Below are 27,444 nucleotides of genomic sequence, written 5' to 3'. Positions count from 1 at the left end.
CCCCACCTGGAGCCTGTGCCGGGAAAGCTGCCCGGAAAAGCAAACGGAATTCCCGGAAAAGCAAACGGAATTCCCGGAAAACGTGCACCTGTGAGAACCTTCTAGCCTTAAGATGCCACGGGCTGGACTGTCCCGCAGAGAAAGTGAGACGTGGAGGTCCCGTGTGGGACCTGTCAGGGCGAGGCTGCCGGGAACAGGAAAGAACCGGAAAGAGCCCAAATGTCTCTTGACCCAGAGAATGAATCTGAACCATGCTGTACGTGCAGGTGGACCACTTCTCAGGGACAGAAGTCGGCAACCTACTTCTACACACATCAACGCGGGCAGATCGCCAACGTTTCATACTACGTGTGCTCGGATAAACTGCAATTCCCCACAGAGGTTATGTAGAAGTCCTAGTCCCTGGCACCTGCGAACGGAACTTTATTTGTGAACAGGGTCTCTGCAGATGTGATGATGTGAAGGGTCTGAGAGGAGGTCCGCCTGGAGGAGGGGGGCCCTACATCCAATGACAGCGTCCTTTTAAGACACAGAAGAGGAGAGACACAGACACAGAGGAGAAGCCCCGTGAAGATGGAGGCAGAGACGGGAGGGAGGTGGCCACCAGCCCAGGGACACCTGGAGCCCCCAGACGCTGGAAGAGGCGGGAAGGACTCTCCCCGGGAGCCTCCAGAAGGAACCAAGCCTGCCCACACCTTGATCTCAGACACCTGGTCTCCAGGGCTGGGGGAGGGTGGATGTCTGTGGTTCAAACCCACCGGATTTGGGGTCATTTATTATAACAATCCCAGGAAACTAATTTATGGTGCAAAGAAAACAAATCACAGATATTAGTCTACTTACATGAGGATGGGAAAATGCAAAGTTAAATTTCATAGACACACAGGTGTAGTGAGAACAGGAGAATGGGTAACACCACACCTGGGATAGGGGTTACCTCTCAGGGGAAAAAGGAAGTTCATTTGGAGAAAAGCACGGCAGGTCAGATGCTGTGACGACGTGTGTACTCATTTATCATTGACTTTCAAATGTTGTATTTATTCTGCTGTGTTCAGAGTTTGCACCACATTCAGAATCGAAACAAACATCAACACTTCATAAAATCACTAGGGATAAATGTGAGAACTACATGGGCATTTACCGAGAATTACTAAGGCACCTCTGAAAAGCTCTAAGATTCTGAGCACCAAGTCCCAAGTGTGGCTCTTCCAACCGAGGCCAAGAAGCAATTCTGTGGCTCCAGCTGGGGGGGCCCAAGAGTCAACTCAATTCTGCCACGTCTACCTGGAGGGAGCCTCAGACCCCACAGGTGAAGGGCTCGGTCCCTCAGGACCGCCCCTCTCCCCCCACCACCATTCAGACGCCAGGCGGTCGGTCACCTGTGCTTCGGACCCAGTGGCTACAGATGGAAGGTTTGCCACGACCCCTCCTCGAGTTCAGCTAATGTGCTAGAACGGCTCAGGCAACTCAGGAAATATTTACTCACTACATCACTGGTCTATTCTAAAAGCAGATTACTCAGGAACAGCCACGTGGGAGAGATGCAGAGGGTGAGATCTGGAGAAGGGGGCAGGGGAACCCCCACCCTGTCTCCAGGCTGCACTGTCCTGGTACCTCCCTGTGTGCACAGACTCGGAAACTCTCTGAACCCTGTCCTTGTGGGTTTTTAAGGAGGCTTCATGACATAGGCACCACTGATTTAACGACGGGCCATTGGTGAGGGATTCAACCCCCAGCTCCTCTCCCCTCCGCAGAGGTCAGGGTGTGAGAATGAAAATTCCAAGCCTTTAATCGCTGGCTGGTTGCCCTGGCAACCAGCTACCATCCTTACATCAGTTCCAAAGGGCACGTCCTTCACATAACAAGAGACACCTTTCAGGCTCTCAACGCTTGGGAAACCTCAAGGGTTTTAGGAACTCTGTGCTAGAAACAAGGACAAAGACCAAATACAGATATTTTTTATTATAAACCACAATATCGCAAGCATTAAGAAAGACGTGCTCAAAACGACAGACGACTTACATTCAGAGAACAGCCCCGTCTGAAACGCTCCCTGAAACTAAGTTAAAAATCCTCCCTCCCAGGGGACAGATGTATACGTATAGCTGATTCACTTTAGTATACAGTATAAACTAACACAATACTGTAAAGCAACTATACTCCAATCAAAAAAACAAAATTTAGATAATAAATTAAAAAAAATCCCCTCTCCCAAGTTAACTTTTCTTACACCAATTAACCTTGATCACACCAGTTGTGAAAAGCTGACCATCACCTAAATGTACAAAATATGAGCAAATGGTTACACAGGAGACCTCCTCCTCCTAGATGGCGTTTTTCTCGATTTGCAAAATCATCTAAAAGGCGGTCCGGAAAAATCATCAGTGCAGAGTCAGGAAAGGTTAAGACAAGAGAGTGATGCCGTGAGTAAAAGTGGATTCAGAACGGACGGAAGCAAGGGGGGGGGGGTTTCAGGAAACGGTAACTTGTGGTTTGCAGCCAGCAGAGAAGGATGGACTCTTGGACACCAGGGGTCCCAGCCTGAACAGGAGTGAGCACCTGCGGTCCTCCTCCATCACCCCGTGCAGACACCAGGGGGTGTCTGATTAAGGATTAAGGATTCGGTTGTCACACGTGAGAACACTGGAGGTGAATTTCTAAGCACGATGCCGGCCCAGAAACCATGAAAATTAAACAACAAAACGATTTACAACAACAAAAAAATGTTAACTCCTTGATTCATTCTGGCAAAGAGTACTTTCTCTAAGGCCAGAAGGCACAAGAATTCTGGGGACAAATCGTGGAAGATGAAACATGGGGTTATTTCCCTAAAATACAGAAAGCTTTTTCTGAACCCCCGCCCACACACACACACACACACACACACGAGTGTCCCCAGAAAACAGCAGCCAACAATTCACACAAGTTGTCATATTCACAAAGGGAAATTATTGATGGACTCTCAACGGAACCACAGAGGGGAACCGAGTGACTCAGGAGAGGTGGGTTTTGATGTCCTGGTGATGGAGATGTAATTACAACTCGTGTCAGCCGGCGCTGGGGCCCGGTTGTAACTGTCAATTTGCATTTGTCAGAAGCTGGGTTCCGTGGGTGGCCCCCAAATTCTGGCCGGAGGAGAGCCCAGAGGTGGCGAACTCGCGAGACGAACTGTCATTGACGGCACCCGCCCTTCCCTCCGGGGCTCTGGCGATCTTAGTTTCTGATCTCTGCGACCCTGCGGGAGGAAGAAACGAACACGGTCCACCCGCCAAGACTGTGGAAGCAGATCAGCGCCTCCCACGGAAAGATGCCGGCCAGAGGGAGAAAGACGTAATTCTAACAAGCAGCAGATACTCTGCAGTACACAGTCTTATTGGTAATGGAAAAAACAACGCAGTTACGTGGGACAACAGATGGCCTAAGGGCAACATACTGGAACATTATCAGCGGAAATGTGTTGTGGGAATCTGGGTACCAGATTTTAAATGTGCATCGTCTCTAGATAAACAAACTCCTTTTTAAGAATTTATCCTAAAGAAATAATCACACAGGAGACCTAAACAGACATTTCCCCAAAGAAGACACACAGATGGCCAACAGGCACATGAAAAGATGCTCAACGTTGCTAATTATTAGAGAAATGCAACTCAAAACCACGAGATACCACCTCACACCCGTCAGGATGGCCATCATCAAAAAGTCTACAAATAGTAAATGCTGGAGAGGGTGTGAAGGAAAGGGAACCCTCCTGCACTGTTGGTGGGAATGTAAGCTGGTGCAGCCACTACGGAGAACAGGATGGAGGTTCCTTGAAAAACTAAAAACAGAAAAACCATATGACCCAGCAATCCCACTCCTGGGCATATACCCAGAGAACACCATCATTCAAAAAGATACACGTACCCCAATGTTCATAGCTGCACTATTCACAACAGCCAGGACATGGAAGCAACCTACGTGTCCATCCACAGAGGGATGGATAAAGAAGATGTGGTACATGTGTACAATGGAATATCACTCAGCCGTAAAAAGCAATGAAATAATGCCATTTGCAGCAACACAGATGGACCTAGAGATGATCAGACTCAGTGAAGTAAGTCAGACAAAGACAAATATCCTATGAGATCACTTATATGCGGAATCTAAAAAAATGGTACAAATGAACTTATTTACAAAACAGAAACAGACTCATAGACCTAGAGAACAAATTTAGGATTACCAAAGGGGAAAGGGGGTGAGGGATACATTAGGAGTTTGGGATGAACATACACACACAACTATATACAAAATAAACAACAAGGGCCTACTGTACAGCACAGGGAACTCTATTCAACATCTTATAATAACCTATAGTGGAAAAGAATCTGAATAAGAATATATATCAATATAATATATATATATATAACTGAATCAGTTTGCTGTACAGCTGAAACTAACACAGCATTATAAATCAACTATACTTCAATAAAAAAAATACACAAAAAAAATTTTTTATAGAAAAAAAATATCACAGAAACATCAAACATGTGTAAGGGCACTGTGCCTCCTTGGGCAGGTAACGTCACCCCTGTGCCTCCAGTTTTGACACTAAAATAGCGCCAGTCATGGTCTTTACGGGCCCCTTTGGGTAACCGGGGGATTACATGTATATAAAGGAACTGTTTTTAGCCTGTATCTTACACAGAGGGCGATGGACAGGATGTTAACTTTTTTTTTTTTTTTTTAATGATTATTGAACTTATCCGGGTGAAACGGTAGCAACCTCCATGCACCAGAAAGGAAGTCTGATCTAGACACTGACACCCCACGGGGCATCACAGGGGCAGGAGATTAAGAGGTACAGACTATTAGGTATAAAATGAGCTACAAGGATAGACTGCACAACATACGCGACATAGCCGATATTTTATAGCAGCTATACACGGAGTCCAACCTTTAAAAAAAAGAAAGAAAGCGAGACCCCTGCACACTAGGTCGTCAGGGCTCCCTCTCGGTGCGCAAATGGGGCAGGATGGATGCCAAAACAGGAACAGGGGGGACCTCGGATGGGTGGGATTCGGGGGGCTTGGAATTCCTCACTTCTCACTTCTGCATCATTTCAGCCACATTCGTGGGGCACGGGCGCATCTCGCCAAGCCTTCTGTGGGTCCCCGGCTCTGACTTACCGTCCTCACCCCGAGTGTTTGCTTCACGTGTGGTTCGAGAGCCGCCAGCCGGGCCCTTCCCGATATCCGGCCCCGCCCCTGCGGTCCCCTGGGTGCCCGGTACCCGTGGGGAGGGCACGGCTGATGTTCGTGGTACCCAGATGAGTCCTGCGAGGGGCCCCTGGGGGGACGATGCCTTGCAGGGTGAAGAGAGACGCTGAGAGACGGAGTCCGGGGGGAAGACGGGGCAAAGACAGATTGGGAGATCGGGACTGACACGTACACACTGCTGTATTTAAGAGAGATAACCAACGGCGGGAAAGCGAGCGGGGTGGGGTCGGGATGGATCGGGAGGTTGGGATTGCCACGTGCACATTACCAACGAGAGAAACAAATTTCAAACTGTACGCTTTAAATATATGCGGCTTAGGGTATGTCGATTATATCTCAACAGAAGTTCTCAAAAAATTAAAAAATAAATAACATAGATCGCCAACAAGGATCTGCTGTGTAGCACAGGGAACTCTGTGCAATATTCTGTAACAATCTACACGGGAAAAGCATCTGGAAAAGAATCGATACACGTACAGGTAGAACTGAGTCACTTTGCTGGACACCTGAAACTACCGCCACGGTGTACATCAGCTCTACTCCAATATAAAATAAAAAGTTAGAAAGAAAACAGAGGCTCCGTGGAGGCACTGTGTCAGGCACTGTGTCAGGCCCGGCACAGACACGGGCGGGCGGCGCACAGGGACGTTCCCGAAGCGGCGGGAGGCAGGAGGGGATGACACACGGGCTTTCCCTTTGGGGGGGGGGGTGGGCTGAGGGACAAGGGGTGTCCTTCCAAGAGGAGGGAAACCAGGGTCACAGACACACCAGAACGAGAGCCCAGATGCCGTCTCCTCTTTGAAGAGATAAACCTCGGAAACCAAACGCACCCGATTCGGAAATACCTGCAGAACAAAGGTCTGTGGGAGCAGCTGCAGGCCCCCCGCCCACCTCTGCCCCGAATCGAGTTTCTCCTCTGTGTGAAAAAAAGCCGACGCCCGCGTGGATACACAGGGGAGGGCTTCACCTCTGTGTTTCTCACTTCGGCGATGGGGCCACAGGCTCCGAGACCACAAGGATGCTCACCGCTCCGAAGACCCCCGGGGACGACTACAAAAAGCCCACCCGCCTCGGGGAGGTCAGACCCAGCTCTGCACACGTGGCCTCGGACCACGCGAGCCACAGCAACACACCGACCATCGCAGCCGTACCTTGTAAATCCACCAGCCCAACAGCTTCATGATGAGCCGTGTGCCCCAGAAGATGTGTTTGTAGAGGTCGGTGTTCACCACGCCGGGGTCGGCCACGTTGGCGGTCACGGGGCTGCCCTTGGCCGTCAGCAGCGCCTGCAGGTGGTAGGTGAAGAACACCAGGGCCAGCTTGCTCTGGGCGTAGGCTCCGTGCGCCGAGTAGCTGATGCTGTAGGAGCAAAGCAGGAGAGGGTCTGAGACGCGGGCATCTGGGCCCTGATTCTACCCCCTGACGCCTGGCCGAGGAGGAAATCTCTAGGGACAGGCTGAGGGCAGCTACAGATGCACCTCAGTTCACGTGCATTACTGAATTACTTACATCTCTAAGAACTCGTTGAAGACTCTCTCCTCTGAATGTTCAATGCAGCGGCGCAGTGGTTAAGCATCCGCCTGCCCATGCAGGGGACACGGGTTCAAGCCCTGGACCGGGAAGATCCCACATTCCGCGAAGCACCTAAGCCCGTGCACCACAACTAGTGAGCCCGTGTGCCACAACTACTGAAGCCCGCACGCCTAGAAACTGTGCTCCGCAACAAGAGAAGCCACTGCACCGAAACAGAGAGTAGCAGCCTCCGCTCGCTGCAACCAGAGAAAGTCCACGTGCAGCAATGAAGACCCAACACAGCCAAAAATAGACAGATAAATTTATTTTTTAAAAAATGCCTGTTCAACGCTTGGGAAAGATGCTCTGAAACGTGTCCTCTTCTGATGCAGGATCACCAGCTCCGTCCTGTCAGTGTTTGCCTCCTGGGTTTGGAGATTATTTCATGGGGGGGAGGGGGTGCCACAACATATTGAAAACCGGGGATGCCTTTCAGTTAAAAGCCATTCCTTGTCATTCATTAGGAACTGGTCACTTTCTTCCAGCCGACAGTTCCTTTTCCTGAACTTTATGGGACGTGAATACGGCCGCACCTGAGTTCCTTCTTCTGGCTGGATGTGCCCCAGATCTTATGTTCCTTTTACACTCTCAGCCTCAGCAGGCTCTCCTAAGTTGGCAGAAAATCCAGCCACGGAATTCACCCTCGCGGGAGTTTAACACAAAGGTGAAAAGAAAGAAATCGGCGTCATCCCGTGACACGCAGAAAAAGCGCTCGCTGGAATTCAACGCCTCTTACGGACGAACATGCTTCCTGAATAGGAACGAAAACCTGCAACAAATGAACTACACGGGCGAAACGATTCAGAAAAGTGAGATGAGAGAATGTGACCAAGGAAAGCACAGAAGGGGAAAAAATGATAAAAGGAAAGGGGAAATACTGAAACATAGAAAACAGTACAAGAGATGACATCACCGAGAAATCAAGCCTAATATGCTTAGTGGCCCAGTGAGAGTTTCCGGAAAAAAAAAACCTCAATTTTCTAACATTGCACATGTGGGCGCTTGTCTGTCAACATGCGACAACCACATCAACCCCTCTGCGGACGCGGTCCTGCCTCCTGCTGTCTCCTGGGCACCGTCTTTCTCCTTCATCACCATGTTCCCACGGTGTGTGGCCGTCACACAGCCCCTTGTCACAAGAGGCCACACGCAAACGCTGAGGTTTGGCCTGGGGTCCATGCAATTTAAGCTGGAAAATAAACCCCCAAGCGCTCTGTCTGACAGATGAGTCACGGCCAAGGGTGACGTCGGACACGCTTGCCGCAGGGCGTCTGCCAAAGGAGTTCCAAACAGATCTTTTGTCGGAGGGAGGAATTAAGACAAAAATATAGCGCAGTTCCAAGCACAGATGCCCACCTCCTATCCACGACAAGCCCCAAATTATCGTCAAGATACTTGTTTTTGGCAAATTCCTCCTGTCTCTTCCCTGCAGGAGAGGAGAGAGGTCCAGGAAAGAGGGGGTTATTAAGTGGGGGGTGGGGGGGGGAGATAAAGGCTGAACGTTCCCCTTGGCATCGGGCCACCTCGACATCACATGACAGGCACTTGCTCCTGAATTACCAGGCCTCTTTGGGAGGGAACAGGAATCGTGAATTTAGAAAGAAGAGAGGAAATCATACGTGCGCAGGTTCCTCAAGGATAAACTGCCGAGTGATATAATTATGGTTTTCTACGGTAGCATGGAGAAGAGAGAACAGAAATACTTTAAATATACTATGTGGGGGAAAAGTCAATACATTTCTCTACAGGAGGGAAAGAAAAAAAAATCCAAGAGTACAAGTAATTTCAGGAGAGGTTCCCTGGTGGATTTAAAGATAAAGAAACATCCACAGTGGAAATGGAAAAGAATCAAAGCCAATACATAAGAGGACATGGTTTCCCATGAAGGTTTGTAAATAAAGCCTCGAGGAACGGCAGAGACACTTGGTGTTTAAAACGATGAAGCGATCGTTGCAATTTTAACAGAGAGAAGGCAGCGGAGAGGGAGACTCAATCTACAAACTAAAGCAGAGGTAGAAGACATTCATGAAATGTCTACACGGCTTGATTCGAAACATGAGATTTTTAGTACGCTGCTTTCGTAATAAATGGTGCCAAAAGGTGGAACTGAAACCATAAAGATATATGTTTGCTTTCAATAAATAATAATTTGTTGCTGTAACTACTTCGTAAATAATTTGAAGGTCAATCTGAAACAAAAGTAGAGACAGTACTGTGCCAGCCTTTTTTGTCAGGGAGGGAAAAATTTTCTCCTATACTTTTGTGTTCTGTACCTGGAGCATGCAAGTTAAACCGACCAATGGCAGATGAACAAGAGAAACACATACCAATTTTACTTCTAATTTTGCATGTGTGGGGAGCGTCACAGAAAAGAAAACCCCAAAGAGTTGGGCAATCCTCACGTCTCAGAAGTTTCTGCTTTTAGTCAGATAACAGAGGCTCCAGAAAGGCATATTTCTGCATCTGTTGCTTCTCAATGGCCTCCAGCTCAAAATAATCTGCATGTCAAAGTGGCATGTTTTGGGTTGGCATCTTCAGACCCTCATTACTTTCTCTACCTTACAGACAAGAGAAGGAAAGGTGAAGAATGATATTTTGCACACAATTTATGCAAACCTGTGTATTGAATCAAAGACTCAATAATTCTCAAAGGGGTCCTTGATTAAAAACCTAGGAAAACGTTACTCAGAGATGGGAAATGCTATCCTAAATTGCAGCACCACGGCTTTCTGGTTGGGAAGAGGACACTAGGTGTTTTGACACCTGTGTTTCACGTAAACAGTATGTGATGTTTACAAGACTGAAGACTGTCCTTGGTCTGCACCTGGCATTGACCTGACAGCCAATCTATGCCCACTGCACGAATTACACTGAGCCACCTGAGACCAGGTGTTAAGTAGACGTGGTCAGGAAGGGCCCCCTTGCCTAGCAAGATGCCAGGGATGTAGCAGGTCATCTGTTTCCGCTAAGCAGGTGAGGTTTTCAAGTTCTCATTAAAGAAAAAATTACTATCGCCTATGACAATAAACGCACACTCACATATTTCTACTTTTTAAAATATACACAGTTAAGACCTACATTTTAATAAAGAAGCGTAAGGTAAAAAAAATCTCTGCCCTCCATCCTCTGAGGTTCTTTGCTGGGGCCTGGAACTCAAACTGCGAAAAGACAGTTTAACAAGAGAAAACAGTTTTACTTACATACACATACACAGGAATTCCCCAAAAAGATGTGGTTCAAGGAGGCAGTCAGATAATGCGGGCTTATTCACCATCTCAGGCTAAACAGAGGAAAAGGGGTTTTGGGATTCTGGGTAAAGGAGGTAGGTTATGGGAAGGGAGGAAATGTGTGATACATAAGGACTGTCTTGTTATGCAGATAGGAGTCTCTCAGGTGAAAAGAGGCATGTCCAGGAGTAGCTCCCTTCCTGGTATGGAGACATGATTACAAACGGAAAATCCCTGCATAAATGCAAATTTCCTTTACAAAACGGTAAATTGATACTTTATTTTGTAGACAATGGAGGGGGGGGGAGTCAAGAGTGTTTCCTGGGTCTGCTTGCTCTCAGCTGCCTTTGGCTCAAAAGATTCCATGTATCAAAGAGGTACATTTGGGGCTGGTCTGGTCCCCTTCTGTAGAACCAAATATATACTTTGGGAGAACTTTTTAAGGATAATATCAATTTTTCATTATTATAAAAGAAATACAGGACTTCCCTGGTGGCGCAGTGGTTAAGGGTCTGCCTGCCAACGCAGGAGACATGGGTTCAAGCCCTGGTCCGGGAAGATCCCACATGCCGTGGAGCAACGAAGCCCATGCGCCACAAGTACTGAGCCCATGAGCCACAACTACTGAAGCCCAAGTGCCTAGAGCCCATGTTCCGCAACAAGAGAAGCCACTGCAATGAGAAGCCCGCGCTCGCAACTAGAGAAAGCCTATGCTCAGCAACAAAGACCCAATGCAGCCAATAAATAAATAAACAAAAGAAATATATATTGGTTATAAAAAAAAATCACAGAGCTCAAAGAAGAATTTAAAATCAATTCCATAGTGATTTCACAGTGTTCTCCCCCCACCAAGAAATAGCCATCGGTCACACTGCATGAGTGTGTGTGTGTGTACAGATATGTGTGTATATGTCCATATACATATATGGATATGGATGTGTATACATGTGTACATATAGACATGTCTGTATATATAGACATGTGTGTATATAGTCACATATATGTACATTGTGTGTCTATACATGTGTATACTCATATTTATATATACTCACATATACTTGTCTATATACGTGTATAGTCACATATATAATCATACATATGTATATGTGTATGAAAAGATGAAGGGAAAAGGAGGAGGAGCCTTGGTTTTCTGCCTCTTGGGGGACTGCCCTGCAGGTCTCCGAGGACCCAGGTGACCCACACCTTCTCACTTGCTGTGTGTACGCAGCAGGAGAGAGTATCAGGGCTGGAAGGGACTGCAGAGGTTGTGTCGCTCCTCCCTCACGTCACAGATGGTGGAACCAAGGCCACACAGGCGACGTGACTGTGGTCACTCAGAGCCAGAACCAGAACCGAGCCCTCGAACGTCCAGCCCCAAACTCTTAAAAATAAATATGCTTAACATAAAAAAAAAAAAAAAAGTGTATATATTATATATATTCTCATACATACATGTGTGTCTATATATGTGCATATAGTCATGTATACGCTCATATATACGTGTCTATATGTGTACATATATATTCATATTATATATACTCATATATACATACGTGTCTATATGTGTACACATATTCATATATATACACACATATATACATATATGTGTCTATATATGTGCATATATAGTCATGTATACACTCATATATACATGTGTTGTGTGTATATGTGTACATATATATTCATATTATAGATATACTCATATATACATGTGTCTATGTGCATAGTCATGTATACACTCATATATACGTGTGTCTATATATGTGCATAGTCATGTATACACTCATATATACCTGTGTTTGTCTATATGTGTACATATATATTCATATTACAGATATACTCATATATATGTATGCGTGTCTATATATGTGGCTATATAGTCATGTATACACTCATATATACATATGTGTCTATACGTGTACATATATATTCATATTATATGCTCATATATACATGTGTGTCTATATATGTGGATATATAGTCATGTATACACTCATATACATGTGTCTCTGTGTACACATATATTCATATTATATATACTCGTGTGTGTCTACATATGTGCATATATAGTCATGTATACGCTCATATATACATGTGTGTCTATATGTGTACATATATATTCATATTATATATACACTCATATATACCTGTGTCTATATATGTGCATAGTCATGTATACACTCATATATACATGCGTTGTGTCTATGTGTACATGTATATTCATTATAGATATGCTCATATATACATGTGTCTATGTGCACAGTCATGTATACACTCATATATACATGTGTGTCTATATATGTGCATAGTCATGTATACACTCATATATACCTGTGAGTGTCTATATGTGTACATATATGTTCATATTATAGATATACGTATGTGTGTCTATATATGTGGATATATAGTCATGTATACACTCATATACATACGTGTCTATGTGTACACATATATTCACATTATATATACTCATATATATGTGTCTATATATGTGCATATAGTCATGTATACACTCATATATACATGTGTCTCTGTGTACACATATTCATATTATATATACTCATGTGTGTCTATATATGTGCATAGTCATGTATATAATCATATATACATATGTCTATATGTGTGTACATATATTCATATTATATACTCATATATACGTGTCTATGTGTATATATATACTCATACTATAAATATGCCTATATATTCATATATACATGTGTGTCTATATGTGTCTATATATACTTATATATGTATGTCTATACATGTGTGTATATTCTAGCATACACGTGTCTATATATGTGTATATATTCTCATATATACATAAGTGTGTTTATGTGTATATATACTCTTATAGACACATATATGTCTATATGGGTGCATATATACACCCATATATACATATATGTGTGTGTGTATATATGTATAGATATATTCCATTGTAACTTAAAGGTGGCTTTTCCCACTGGCTTTCCACCACCTCTGTCCTACACCGTATCGATCCACACACTTCCTACTTGGCGCCACTGGTTTTTTAGCTACTTGCACACCAGTGGTCAAGGTTCCTCCTGAGCACTGCTCTTTACTGCCCATCAGTACCTCGTAGAACAAGTGAACTATCGCCCACCTGTCCTACAAAACCACCCTGCATTATTTTCAGTGTCTCACGAGGAGTCCATTTCCTGAACGCCCTCAATCCTACAAGAAATCCTGCCTATGAGTATAGGATTTATAAGACAAAATCTTGAAAATCATTAATTCATTGAGCTTTCTTGTTGAAAGAAAACCCCAATGAAACACACGTGGCCCTGAATCTGGATATGATTTGAAGGGATCTGAGGTCCATGTTTTCGGCCGTATGATAGAAAACATTATTCCCCTCTTGCTGTTGGAGATCAGAAAAAACCAAGCAACCTGGACAGTTTCTTATAAGAAAGGAGCTCTTCAGTGATTACCCGCTGGATGCTGTGCCGTGTGTGTGTGTGCGTGTGTGTGTGTGAGAGAGAGAGAGAGAGAGAGGGCTGAATTCCACTCCAATAAGACAACTGACTGTGTCATCTTCACTTCACACGCATAAGTCCCATTTGCTTCTCTTAAGCGTCAATTCTGGGACAGTAACACGTCAGCACATTTCAAACACAATTACGGAAGCTCCACGTGCTACCCATAACCTAGCTTCCGGTCGGCACTTTTCAAATGTTGGTTGAGTCCAATAACAGTCTGCAAGTGGGACCCGTATCCGGTCCAATCGGTAGGTAAATAATCTTTCACCTCCAAACGGACATTTCCCTCTGACAATACAAACAACTGCCTTGCATTCTGCCTTGGTGTCCTAGCTTCAATACTGCAGAAGAAGGTGGAAACAGAGACCACCCACCAGGATCTCTGAAAATACCATGAGCTGCGAGGCGCCTCTGTCTTTCCATGAAGGGAAATTGGCAGAGACAGCCTGGGATGTGGCTGCTCACCTGGGAATTCCAGCCTCATCCCCAAACCCCTGGGAGAGTTGTTGATAGGAACACGGAGAGAGTGCCAGCTGTCTGTAAGGGGTCCCCAGGACACGCAGTGAACATGCCAAACTTTTAGTGAAAACCAAGTCAATGCAGGATAGCACATTTGTCAAGTGACATCTCACCACAGAGGCACCACAACCAACGATACACTAGGACGTGAAGACGTACTTATGAATAAAATACTGAATAACTGTCCCGAAGTTAAATAAGTTTGGGAAACTCCAACCAAGATGGCTATTTGCACAATGAGACTTGGCCGGCCTGTAATACGTCAGTGACTATTGTGTCTGCAAAGCAATGTCAGGTTGAAATAACGTCAGCCTTAAAAGGTTAAGGATCTATCAGTTGAGGAGGGAACAGTGATGACTGTTACGGGCTGAACTGGCCCCCCCACCCCCCAAAAAAAAGCTAGGCCAGAGTCCTAACCCCCCAGGACCTCAGAATAGGACCTTTCTTGGAAACAGGGTCTCTAGAGAGGTGATCAAGTTAAAATGAGTTTGTTTGGGTGGACTACAATCCAATATGACTCGTGTCCTTATACAAAGGGGAAGTTTGCACAAAGAGACAGGCATGCACAAGACAAGACCACATGAAGATACAAAAGAGAGAAGGTGGAGGTGGAGGCAGAGATGGGAAAGATTCCTTACAAGCCCAAGGATGCCAGGGATGGGCCTCCAGGAGACACCCACCCCGCCCAACCAGCCAACCTTGATCTTGGACTTCCAGCCTCCAGGACTGTGAGACAATAACTTCCTGTTGCTCTAAGCCACCCAAATTTCTGGTCCTTTGTCGCGGCCGCCCCAGGAAACTCACACAGGAACAAGGGTTTTACACAAGCAAAAGTTACTTCGCAATTCCCTGGCGGTGCAGTGGTTAGGACCTGGCACTTTCACTGCTGTGGCCTGGGTTTGATCCCTGGTCTGGGAACTAAGATCCCGCAAGCCACATGGTGTGCCCACCCCACGCCACCAAAAAAAAAAAACCCAAAAGTTACTTGGTACAAACCATAAAAATGTGGACTTCGCTGATTTGCTCCACTGAAGAGGAGAGAAAGCCAATAAAGATAAGGAGACTTTTCTACCTTCAGAGGAAGTAAGCCCCAAAGATGTAAGTTTCTTGGGGTGGGAGATGAAGCCATGAGGAGGGTGTGCTGACCGTCTAGGAGGAGACAGGGTGAGGCACCCCGTGAATGTCCACTCGGAGCCCTGGTCTGAAGCTGGACCTCTGTGGATGAAGCCACAAGACACAGGGACACACATCACTTTTATCCAAAGAAGCACCTTGTTTGGTAGCACAGGACGTGGCCACTCCTGCACCTAGAGGGTCCTGTTAACTCTGCCACCAAGAGCACATCTTCATCTCCTGATCTCTCCCGAGGTCAAGAGTCAAGGTGGGGAAATTGCTTTGGTTTGTGTCCGATGAGGGGAGATAGGACGATACTGGTTTCGTTTCTTTTCTTTTCCTTTCCTTTCCTCCCCTCCCCTTCCTTCCTTTCTTCCAGGAAACAGCCACCTGCATTAACAGGGAAGCATCCAGGACTTCCCAGGTGGTGCAGTGGTTAAGAATCCACCTGCCAATGCAGGGGACACAGTTTCGATCCCTGGTCCAGGAAGATTTCACATACCGTGGAGCAACTATGCCTGTGCACCACAACTACTGAGCATGCGTGCCACAACTACTGAAGCCCGCACACCTAGAGCCCATGCTCTGCAACAAGAGAAGCCACCGCAATGAGAAGCCCTCGCACCGCAAGGAAGAGTAGCCCCCGAACCCACAACTAGAGGAAGCCCGCACGCGGCAACAAAGACTCAACGCAACCAAAAATATAAGCAAATAAATAAATTCATTAAAAAAATATAAACACAGAGGGAAGGGTCCAAGGATAACCAGCAGGAGCTGTCCCGAGTTGAGGCACAGAGGAGTCTTCCCGTGCAGTCACCCTCAGGGCCAGCATGACGCTGGGACAGCCCTGACAAGACCCCGCCAAGGGTCTCTTGGGTCCCGAGGCACCCATGGGTGCAGGAAGCTGAACAGAGACAAAACAGGGTGCAGGTCGGGTGGTAGGCAGACCCATCTCCCGGACACCACGATGCAGCCTGTAGAGAAGGCCTCCCCCACATTTGCGTCCACGACGGTTCACGTTACGTGGCCACGCCCAAGTGCTTGGTTCGATGCCAGTCTAGCTGTTGCCAGGAAGGTGGTTTTTTTTTTTTTTTACAGGAGATGAACCCTGAAATTAATAGCCTGGCTTAAAGCAGATGAGTCTCTGCAGTGGGGGTGGAGCTCGTCCAATCAGGTGAAAGTGTTCACGGGCAAAAGAATGAGCATCCCCCCTCCAAAGAAGAAAGGATGTGGCCTCAGACATCTCAGCAGAGAAATTCTGCCCAAGTCCCTAGTCTTTATGTTCAAGGCTAGAAACGTCACCACGTCCTTGAACCTCCAACTTGCTGGTCAACCTCGTCAGCCTCCCCAAGTGTGGGAGGGAATTTCTTTTTTTATAGATACATTTATTTGTTCATTTATGTATTGGCTGTGTTGGGTCTTCATGGCTGCACACGGGCTTTCTCCAGTTGTGGCGAGTGGGGGGCTACTCTTCACTGCGGTGCATGGGCTCCTCTCATTGCGGTGGCTTCTCTTGTTGCAGAGCACGGGCTCTAGGTGCGCAGGCTCAGTAGCTGTGGCGCACGGACTTAGTCGCTCTGCGGCATGTGGGATCTTCCCAGACCAGGGCTCGAACCCGTGTCCCCTGCATTGGCAGGTGGACTCCCAACACCTGTGCCCCCAGGGAAGTCCTGGGAGGTAATTTCTTAAAACAAGTCAGTCTCCAGTGGGGAGAGGGAAGGCGGGAGGGGCCACATAGTGGGAGGAGCGATATAGGGGGTGGGAAGTAAAAGGTATAAACTATTAGCTATAAAATAACCTACAAGGGGACGTCCCTGGTGGTCCAGCGGTTAAGACTCAGCCCTTCAACTACACGGTGTGCGGGTTCAATCCCTGGTCGGGGAACTAAGATCCCACTAGCTGTGTGGTGTGGCCAAAAAAGACCCGCAAAATTAACAAAATAAAATAAGCTACAAGGATACACTGTACAGAGCAGGGAATATAACTGATAGTTTATAATAAGTAGAAATGGGATGTAATCTTTAAAAATTGTAAATCACTCTACTATATACCTGTAACGTACATAATAGTATATAATGTTGTACATCAGTTTTTAAAAAACGATGTAATAGAGCTTTGTGCACAGTTGATACCTTTAAAAAAGTCAGTCTCAAAAAAAAAAGTTGGTCTCAGGCTTCCCTGCTAGCACAGTGGTTAGGAAGGCACCTGCCAATGCAGGGGACACGGGTCCCATCCCTGGTCCAGGAAGATCCCACATACCGTGGAGCAACTAAGCCTGTGCGCCACAACGACTGAGCCTGCGCTCTAGAGCCCGAGAGCCACAACTACTGAGCCTGCGCTCTAGAGCCCGAGAGCCACAACTACTGAGCCCACGTGCCACAACTACTGAGCCCATGTGCCACAACAAGAGAAGGCACCGTAATGAGAAGCCTGTGCACCTCAACAGAAAGTAGCCCCTGCTTGCTGCAACTAGAGAAAGCCCGTGCGCAGCAACGAGGACCCAATGCAGCCAATAAATAAAAATAAAATAAATTTTTAAAAAGTTCGTCTCTCCCTCCCTCACATATATAATTATAATTACAAGCAAATAATTATAATTGCATAATCACATGCATTAAATATATTTTATATCATTATTTACATACATAATCCATTATATAGAATCATTAAATATACTAAGTATATAATTTTTTCACTTAAACAGCATATAGCTTTTTCATCCCCTGCCCCCAAGTATAAGTTACTATATTTATAGATAAGAGAGCTATCCGCTACAACACGCGTCGTCTTCATCGATTACAGATTTCCAGAGACTGCCACCTTTTCAGTTGGAATTTATTCTACAGGGAGAGCCGGGCTGAGCAGACGTGCCCTCTCGTGCCTAACGACCCACTTGGGTTTGGGACTCTTTATGCTTTTACAAGTGACTTATGCTCTACAAGTACAGCCCATCAGTCGTGGCAACTACCTGTCACCACCAGCAGCGTTTACGTCAGCTGTGAGCCAAGAACTCCTCTCTTTCTCTCAACCCCCCAAAGCAGTAGGTTTTCATTCCAACTGGTTCTCAGATGTCAGCGTGCACTGCAACTCCCACTGCCTGTCTGCACCCTGAGTTTTTTTTTTAAGAGTTTTAACATTTTAATAATCTATTGTTGAATTACTAATAAGAAGAAAAATATCAAATTGTACACTTTAAATATATGCAGTTTATTGTATGTCAACTGTATCTCAATAAAAGTTCTTAAAAAAACAGTCTATTGTCGAGCCTTTAAAATTGAACAAGAATTACTTTGGCTTTTTTTTTTTAAAGGTAATTTTCTGTATTTTTTTAATAGAATTAAAAGGGTATATTTGGCATGGTCAGAAGTAAAATAGACACTGTAAGGTATATATAAAATTTACTTGGAGGAGGCGGGTTGCTAGGAAGTACCTTTTTCTGTCTTTTTAAAAAAAATTTTATTGGAGTAGAGTTGCTTTACAATGTTGTGTTCGTTTCTGCTGTACAGCAAAGTGCATCAGCTCTACGTATCCATATCTCCCCTCTTTTTTGGATTTCCTTCCCGTCTAGGTCACCACGGAACACTGAGTAGACTTCCCTCTGCTGTACAGCAGGTTCTCACTAGCCATCTATTTTATACATAGTAAGGGTTACAATATCGTGGTAGTTTCAGGTGTACTACAAAGTGATTCAGGGACTTCCCTGGAGGTGCAGTGGTTCAGAATCCGCCTGCCAATGCAGGGGACACGGGTTCGAGCCCTGGTCTGGGAAGATCCCACATGCCGCGGAGCAACGAAGCCCATGTGTCACAACTACTGAGCCTGCGCTCTAGAGCCCGAGAGTTGCAACTACTGAGCCCACGGGCCACAACTACTGAAGCCCGCATGTCCTAGAGCCCATGCTCCGCAACAAGAGAAGCCACAGCAATGAGAAGCCCACACACCGTAACGAAGAGTAGCCCCCGCTCCCCACAACTAGAGAAAGCCCGCGTGCAGCAACGAAGACCCAACACAGCCAATAAATTAATTTAAAAAAAAAGTGATTCAGTTACATATATGTGTGTATATATATGTGTGTGTGTGTATGTGTATATACGTATTTTTTCAGATTATTTTCCCAGCCCCAGAGTTTTGATTTCACAGGTGGCGGGTGTGCTCTGAGCACCTACCTTTGTGACAACCTCTCAGGTGGTACAGGTGCGACTACTGTGGGGACCCCACCTTGAAAACCACCATTGTAAATGGTCTCGTCCCTTCTGGATAAACATTTAGGGGGAAAAAAACGATAGAATGAGATGCATTTGATTTGATTTGATATAGGAAAATGTAGAGGAATGCAGGAGGGCAGTTTACCACCGGCTTCCTGACCCACTCACTCCCGCAGCCCACGAGATCACGTCTCTGCAAACGACAGTTTTGTGCGATGCGGTAAAAGGCTTCATTTTAGAAAAAGGAAGCTACGTGTGCACACAGCTGCGTTCTCTCTTGCATATCTCTACACCCGTAATTAAAGGAGAAAAAGACGAGACTATTCCTGAAAGGGGCACCCCACCCCGCACACGGGGTCCCTTGTCATGACGCTGGGTTTTTTTTTTCTGAGTTCTCGATAAATTTTTTTTTAAATGTTTAAGGACTATTATTGAGGTATAATTGACATACAACAATGATGCTTTTTTTTTTTTTTTTTTTTTTTACCAGCCATGTGGAGTCACGTCCACATCAGATGCAGGAAACACTCGGCGATCCTATACCCTCTGCAGACCCTGAGCCTGGACCCACGTGGATGAGAGAACCAGTCTCTCCAAAGAGGCCCCTCTAAGGGACCATGTGACCCAGGAGTTAAAACACAGGGTGTTGAGCTCAGGGGGAGAAGCAGGCTCGCTGCTATCTGAGCACCACAGGCGGCATTAGAAGCTCTCCAGCCTCGGGGTCATTTCTGCCTCTCCCTTGGTACGCACGCCCCGTGCGGAAAGCATCGTCTTGGCCAAAGGGCTGTGCACATTTTCCATGCTGAGAAATAACCGGGGAAAACTCGGAAGCGCCAGGGAGTGCAGTAAGCCCATTCACTCCCTCAGACACCCAGAGCCCCCGCGACCCCCATCGTGGCCCGGCTCAGCGGCCACGGGCTGGTCCGCCACCGGACTCACAAACCCCGGACGTCTCCGACAGCTCAGGTGAGCCACACACTGGGGGCTTAAGGCAACAGACGTGCACCCTCCCTGAGTCCTGGAGACCAGACGTCCGAGCAAGACAAATACCGCATGATTTCCCTTCTATGTGGAATCTAACATGTGACACAAATGAAACTTGTCTACGAGACAGGAACAGACTCACAGACACAGAGAACAGACGTGTGGTTGCCGAGGGGGAGGGGGAAGGGGAGGGATGGACTGGGAGGTTGGGGTGAGCAGATGCAAACTAGTATATACAGGATGGATACACAACAAGGTCCTGCTGTAGAGCACAGGGAACTCTATTCAATATCCCAGGATAAACCGTCACGGGAAAGAATATGAAAAAATGTATGTATATGGGTAACGGAACCACTTTGCTGTACAGCAGAAATTCACACGACATTGTAAGTCAGCTATACTTCAATTAAATAAGTTTTTAGAAATATATGCTTCTCAGTGTCCTCAAGTGTAAAATGAGGGTAAATAAAGAAAAATAAAGTCTATTTTAGACTTACATGGATGTATGAGTGCCAACTAGCAAACAGTTATTCACACGGGCAGACCTCCCTGGACTGCGTTTCACTGATACTGCATTTTCTACCCATTGACGGTTTGGGGCAGCCCTGCGTTGCGTAAGTCTATTGACACATTCTTTTCCAACAGTATTTGCTCATCTTGTGTCTCTGGGTCACATTCTCGTCACTGTCAGAGAATTTTAAACTTTTCCGCTATTATTATATCTGTTAGACAGTGACCTGCGATCAGTGCACTTTGATGTTACTATGACAAACAGATTAACTCACTGCAGGCTCAGAGGATGGTGAGCATTTTTTAAGCAATCAGGTATTTTTTTTTAATTAACTAATTTCTCTATTTCTGGCTGCTTTGGGTTTTCGTTGCTGCATGCAGGCTTTCTCTAGTTGTGGCGAGTGGGGGCTACTCTTCATTGTGGTGCACGGGCTTCTCACTGCGGTGGCTTCTCTTGCTGTGGAGCACGGGCTCTAGGCTCGCAGGCTCCAGTAGCTGCAGCACGTGGGCTCAGTAGTTGTGGCTTGTGGGCTCTAGAGCACATGCTCAATAACTGTGGCGCACGGGCTTAGTTGCTCCGTGGCATGTGGAATCTTCCTGGACCAGGGCTCAAATCCGTGTCCCCTGCGTTGGCAGGCGGATTCCTAACCACTGTGCCACCAGGGAAGCCCAGCAGTCAGGTATTTTTTTAACGAACGTGTGTGCGTTGTTTTTTTTTTTTTAGACATAACGCTATTGCACACGTAACAGAAGACAGTCTAGTGTAAGCGTCACTTGTAGACACAGCAGGAAGCCAATAAACACATGCGACTTGCTTTGTTGCAATATTTGCTTCCTGGCTGCGGTCTGGAACCAGACCCGCAGCATCTCCGAGGTCTGCCCGTGTTGGTCGCCACGGTTACCACGAGACAGGCTGATTTACAAACGCTAGGGGGTGTGAACCGCCATCGCCTGGCAGGAGCACCCCTGTGACAGGTAACCCTGACCTTCCAGGCAAGCCCCTGGGACCCCTGGCGGCCGGCACCCACCTGCTCTGAAGGTCGTCCAAGTTCAGTTCCCCGACGTAGTGTGTGGCGGAGGACACGGTCACCACCCTCGCGCCGCGGCCAGGAGTGCCCGACTCCTGCAGGGTGTCCAGCAGCAGGTTGGTCAGCAGGAAGTGTCCCAGGTAGTTCACCCCAAAGTGCTCCTCAAAGCCGTCCTCGGTGCTCCTCTGTGGCACCATCATGACGCCAGCTGGGGACAGAGGTGGGGTTCGGGGAGAGTGAGACCAGGGAGGATGGGGTGGGATGCAGTGGGATGGGGCAGGGTGGGATGGGGTTGGATGGGGTGGGATGGGACGAGGGGATGGGATGCGAAGACATGGGATGGGGTGGGATGAGGTGGGATGGGATGACAGCGGGGTGGGGTGGGATGAGGTGGGATGAGGTGGGATGAGGTGGGATGGGGCAGGGTGGGTGGTGTGGGGTTGGGTAGGGTGGGATGGGATGTGATGACATGGGATGGGGTGGGATGATAGGATGGGGTAGGATGAGATAGGGTGGGTAGGATGAGATAGGGTGGGTAGGATGAGATGGGAGGGGGTAGAATAAGATGGGATGGGATGAGGTGGGATGACATGGGATGGGATGAGGTGGGATGGGGTGGGGTGGGATGACATGGGATGAGAGGGGATGGGATGAATTCATCCCTCAGGAGTCCTGTGGGGACCGTCACCACCGTAGGTCCCAGCCCAGGCCTATCAGCCATTGGTCCACGAGCACATTGCTGAAGCACATTCTGGGGCCGTATACATCCTACCCTTCAGCTTGGGACAAACAGACCTACCCTCCAGGGGCAAAGCTCACGTACACCGCCATCCCGAGTCCCTCCCACGGAGGCCAGGACACAGCTGACGGGGAGGACAAATGCCCAGCCCTTATGGTTCCATCCCCTAGAGCAGGCAGCCAGCAGCTGCACGTGTATGCGTGTACACCTGTGTGAGTACTGCACACCTGTGTACTTGTGTGTGGATGTGCATTTTACACGTGCGTGTAACCCTGTGTGTATTTGCATGCTTATTCTAGATTCACCTGTATCTGCCCACGTATACATGTGTTGTGTATGTGTTTATGTCTGTGTATTTGCACGTATATGCACCACACACATTTATACACGTTTTCCAGCTTGCGTGTGTATCTATGCATTTGTGTGTACGTGTGTTTATAAATACCTATAGACGGATACACGTGTTTTCTTTGCATATCAGGTGTAGCCGTGCCTGTGAACTTGCACTCCGGATGCACGTGTACGTGTACTTGCACAAATGCCTGCATTTGTTTATAACCCACGCACATGCTTGTGTATATGTGTACGTATTTGTAAGTGTATGAGCAGACTTCTTTGCTCACGCATAAGTGTTCACGCGAGCTCTGCATTTGCACGTGTGTTTACGGGTAACGCACGCACACACGTAGCTCCATCTGTAGATTCATCCCCATGGGCTTTTTTAATTAATTAATTTATTTATTGGCCGTGTTGGGTCTTCGTTTCTGCGTGCGGGCTTTCTCTAGTTGTGGTGAGAGGGGGCTACTCTTCGTTGTGGTGCACGAGCTTCTCATTGTGGTGGCTTCTCTTGTTGTGGAGCACGGGCTCTAGGCGCACGGGCTTCAGTAGTTGCAGCTCATGGGCTCTAGAGCGCAGGCTCAGTAGTTGTGGTGCACAGGCTTAGTTGCTCTGTAGCATCTGGGATCTTCCCGGACCAGGGCTGGAACCCGTGTCCCCCGCCTTGGCAGGCGGATTCTCAACCATTGTGCCCCCAGGGAAGCACCCCCACAGGCTTCTGTATTTGCAAACATATATTTGCATTTGCAACTGGCTTTGCATACGTGTACGATTTTCATGTCTGTTTGCATTTATGTGCACATGTATTTACACGTTTGGACTTGCGTGTGTATACACTTCACTGTGTGTGTGCGTTTGCATACGTGAATGTGTTTATGTTTACACTGATACGTCTGTTCACATGTGTGTGTAGAAATACACTTGTATTTGCATGTGTATATACACTGACAGGTGGCTGTGTATAGATTTCTGTATGTAATTCTCTGTATATGCATCCGTGAGTGTGTGTTTGTTGATGCGTATTTTATATGGGTGTATTTGTATACATATATATCTTGTATTTGTGTATATATGCACACATTGGAATCTGCGTGTATATGCAAGTCTGCATGTAATTCTCCGTATATGCACTCTATGCACAAGTGTTTATGTCGAGAGTTTTCTCAGCTGCATGGCGAGGTGCCTCCCAGGCTACCCAGGCCACACCGCACGTCCCTCCACACCCAGGTCCCAGCAGATCCCCCTTGGGTTTCACGGCCCCACACCCCCAGCTCCAATGCAGGTTCTGAGGTTCTTGAGGCAAAGAAAACATCTGATTCGGGCCCTGGCTTTCACACAGGCAGTCAAGTGCTCTGCGTGTCGCAAGCTGGCAATGTTTAAAAATATACGGCTGGAGGAAGGCTGACGGCTGCTTCCACAGACAAGGATGCACGAGGAAGTGCGATGAAAAACGCAGCTCCAGACGCAGAAACAAGAAGACGGGGGTGGGAGGTGGGAAGGTGAAGCTCAGGTGCACGGCCTCTGACCCCGCACACACTCTGGCCACCCCTCTCCACACGCAGCTCTCCCCAGAACCTCCAGGATGTTGAAGCTTTATCCCCTGAGCTGATGACTCTGAAGCATCACGCGTGTGGACCCGCCTGGAGGGAGCCTGTGTACACGAGAGAAACGAGCGACACGTGTCTCAGGCATTCAACACAACGTGTACTTAAACATACCTACACGTCATAGTGGTTAAGACTGCGTGCTCCCAGTGCAGGGGGCCAGGTTCCATCCCTGGTCAGGGAACTAGATCCCGCATGCCGCAACTAAAAGATCCCACACACACCAAGGAAGCCTCCAAGTGCTGCATCTAAGACCTGGCATAGATGGATGGATGGATGGATGGATGGATGGACGGACAGACAGACAGAAAAATGGATAGATAGACAGACAGACGAACAGACAGAAAATGGATGGATGGATAGATGGATAGAAAAATGGATAGATAGATGACACACAGCCACTAAAATTCGATGAGCAAAATAGATTGGGAGTTTGGGATTCACATGTACACACAGCTGTATTTAAAATAAAATGCCTTTCCATTAAAAAAAAAAAAAGTCAAGTGGCTTGGCAAAGTTCACATAGCCACTAAGTTATAGAATTTGAACTAAACTCCTGGATTATTTTTTTTTTAGGTCAAAGGATGACTGTATTCCTGTTTTTTTTTTTTAGCTTTTATTTTATATTGGAGTAGAGTTGATGAACAATGTTGCATTAGTTTCAGGTGTCCAGCAAAGTGATTCTACTATACATATATGTGTATCTATTCTTTTTCAAATTCTTTTCCCATGCAGGTTATTACAGAATTAAAATGCATTATTTTAACTCTAAATCCCGTGATTCTCTTTCTCGCCAGGACCACTATGTAACCAAAAATAGGTTTCCTCAACTACAGACCTATTTTTCCAGGAGGTCTGGTCTCTAAACTTGCCTGATTTGGAGATGAGAGACTTTGTTACGATTTTCACACCTCAGATGAATTTGTTGAGATTATATGACATTAGGCTCAAAAATATTTTAAAATGTTGCCTTGTAGTCAATAAAAAATAAGGTATATAAAAAAGAAAGTTTCTGGACCCCCCTGGTGGTCCGGTGGTTAAGACTCCACGTCCCGAAATGCAGGGGCTGCGGGTTCGATCCCCGGTCCGGGAATTAAGATCCCACATGCTGAATGGTACGGCCAAAATAAATAAATCTAAAAAAATTAAAAATTTTTTTAAAAATGTTTCTGAAAAGCATGTTGGGGTGCCCTTGAGAAGTTGTGCAGAAGAAACCCGGGCTTTGGTTGTCAAGTGCACACAAAGTCTGGCATTTGGAGACAATGTAGACACTTGCCTGGTTCTCTATGTTCATGGGACGAAGCTGGATAAATAAGGTCTCAATTATATAATAAAGCAACTATATTCCAATAAAGAGCTAAAAAAATAAGGTCCTTCCATGCCTGCAGCGCCGGGAGTGCTCAGCACAGGACACACCCGTGCATCCCGGGCACTTGGCGTCTGTGAGGCCGGTTGAAAGGGACGGCGGCCTCCGGGCAGCTGCACGGCCAGCCTGCACATTCTCTTGACACCCGTTTCCCCGGGAGACAGAGTCTGCATCGCGTTCCTCCAGTCTTGGTGGCCTCGTGAACTCTGCTGGCACGAGTCGGATGCAGCGTCCGTGACAGTGTCGTACAAGGTCCAAGGGCGCGCTCAGGAAACACCCCGGAGCACCCAGCTTTCAGAATTCTGTCTTTCTGGGCAGAACCTGCTTCCCCAGAGAAGGCTGGTGCGTCTAAGACCACTATTTGGGAGAGGAGACCACACGTGGGGATCTGGTCGACCAGCTGGACCGAGCCCAGGCAACAGGCAGGACCAGCTTCCCGCCATAGGAGAAAGCCTCCCGTGATGTCCGGCCCCGGGTTGACCCATCAGATGAGGGTGGCCCAGGGGGATCCCCATGGGGGGGAGCAGCGTGATGACTGTCCAAAATGCAAGAAAAATGGTTATTTTGATAGCAGCACTGTTTACAATAGCCAAGACCTGGAAGCCATCTAAGTGTCCATTGACAGAGGAACACAAAGATGTGGTGTAAATATACAATGGAATACTACTCAGCCATAAAAAAGAATGAAATCATGCCATTTGCAGCCACCTGGATGGACCTAGAGATGATCATACTAAGTGAAGAAAGCCAGACAGAGACGAATAGCATATGATATCACTTATATGTGGAATTTAAAAAATACAACAGGGACGTCCCTGGTGGTCCAGCGGTAAAGAATCTGCCTTCCAGTGCAGCGGACATGAGTTCAATCCCTGGTTGGGGAACTAAGATCCCACATGCCGCAGGGTAACTCAGCCTGCGCGCCACAACTACTGAGCTCTCACACCTCAACTAGAGAGCCCATGCACTGCAAACCACAGAGCCCACGCACTCTGGAACTCACATGCCACAACCGGAGAAGAGAGCCCACATGCCACAGGTAGAGAGAAGCCCGCACACCGCAACAAAGATGCCACATGTTGCAACCAAGACCCGATGTGGCCAAAATAAATAATTTTTTAAAAAATCATAAAACATACAACAAACTAGTGAATATAACAAAAAAGAAGTAGACTCACAGACATAGAGAACTAACTAGTGGTTCCCGGGGTGGGGGGAGAGGGAAGGGGGGAGGTGATTAAAAGATAGAAACTACTATGTATAAAATAAAGAAGCCACAATGATATATTATACAGCCAAGGAGATATAGCCAGTATTTTATAATAACTATAAATGAAGTATAATGTTTAAACCTTGTGAATCGCTACATTGTACACCTCTACCTCATATAACACTGTATATCAACTGTACTTCAATAAAAATAAATAAAATTTAAAAGGAAACAGTTATTCCAAGCCACCAGGATCGGGGATGGTGGGCGCACGCC

At 46.8% G+C, this 27,444-nt stretch overlaps 1 protein-coding gene across 3 annotated transcripts in view; it reads right to left on the bottom strand.

The window, feature by feature from the left end:
• Positions 1 to 27,444, bottom strand: part of DHRSX (dehydrogenase/reductase X-linked) — a 200,409-nt gene that overhangs the window by 14,319 nt on the left and 158,646 nt on the right. For all 3 annotated transcript variants that reach the window (XM_057717844.1, XM_057717845.1, XM_057717846.1), the window contains exons 5-6: positions 21,914 to 22,121; positions 6,407 to 6,614 (exon numbers count right to left, since the gene is read on the bottom strand). In XM_057717844.1, coding sequence (XP_057573827.1) covers positions 6,407 to 6,614; positions 21,914 to 22,121 — 416 coding nt within the window. The remainder of the gene's footprint in view (positions 1 to 6,406; positions 6,615 to 21,913; positions 22,122 to 27,444) is intronic.

The sequence above is a fragment of the Hippopotamus amphibius genome, chromosome X (genome assembly GCF_030028045.1).
Source record: "Hippopotamus amphibius kiboko isolate mHipAmp2 chromosome X, mHipAmp2.hap2, whole genome shotgun sequence".
In the NCBI taxonomy this organism is placed as follows: Eukaryota; Metazoa; Chordata; class Mammalia; order Artiodactyla; family Hippopotamidae; genus Hippopotamus; species Hippopotamus amphibius.
Note: the sequence above shows the minus strand (reverse complement) of the source record. Positions and strands in the feature narration are given on the sequence as shown.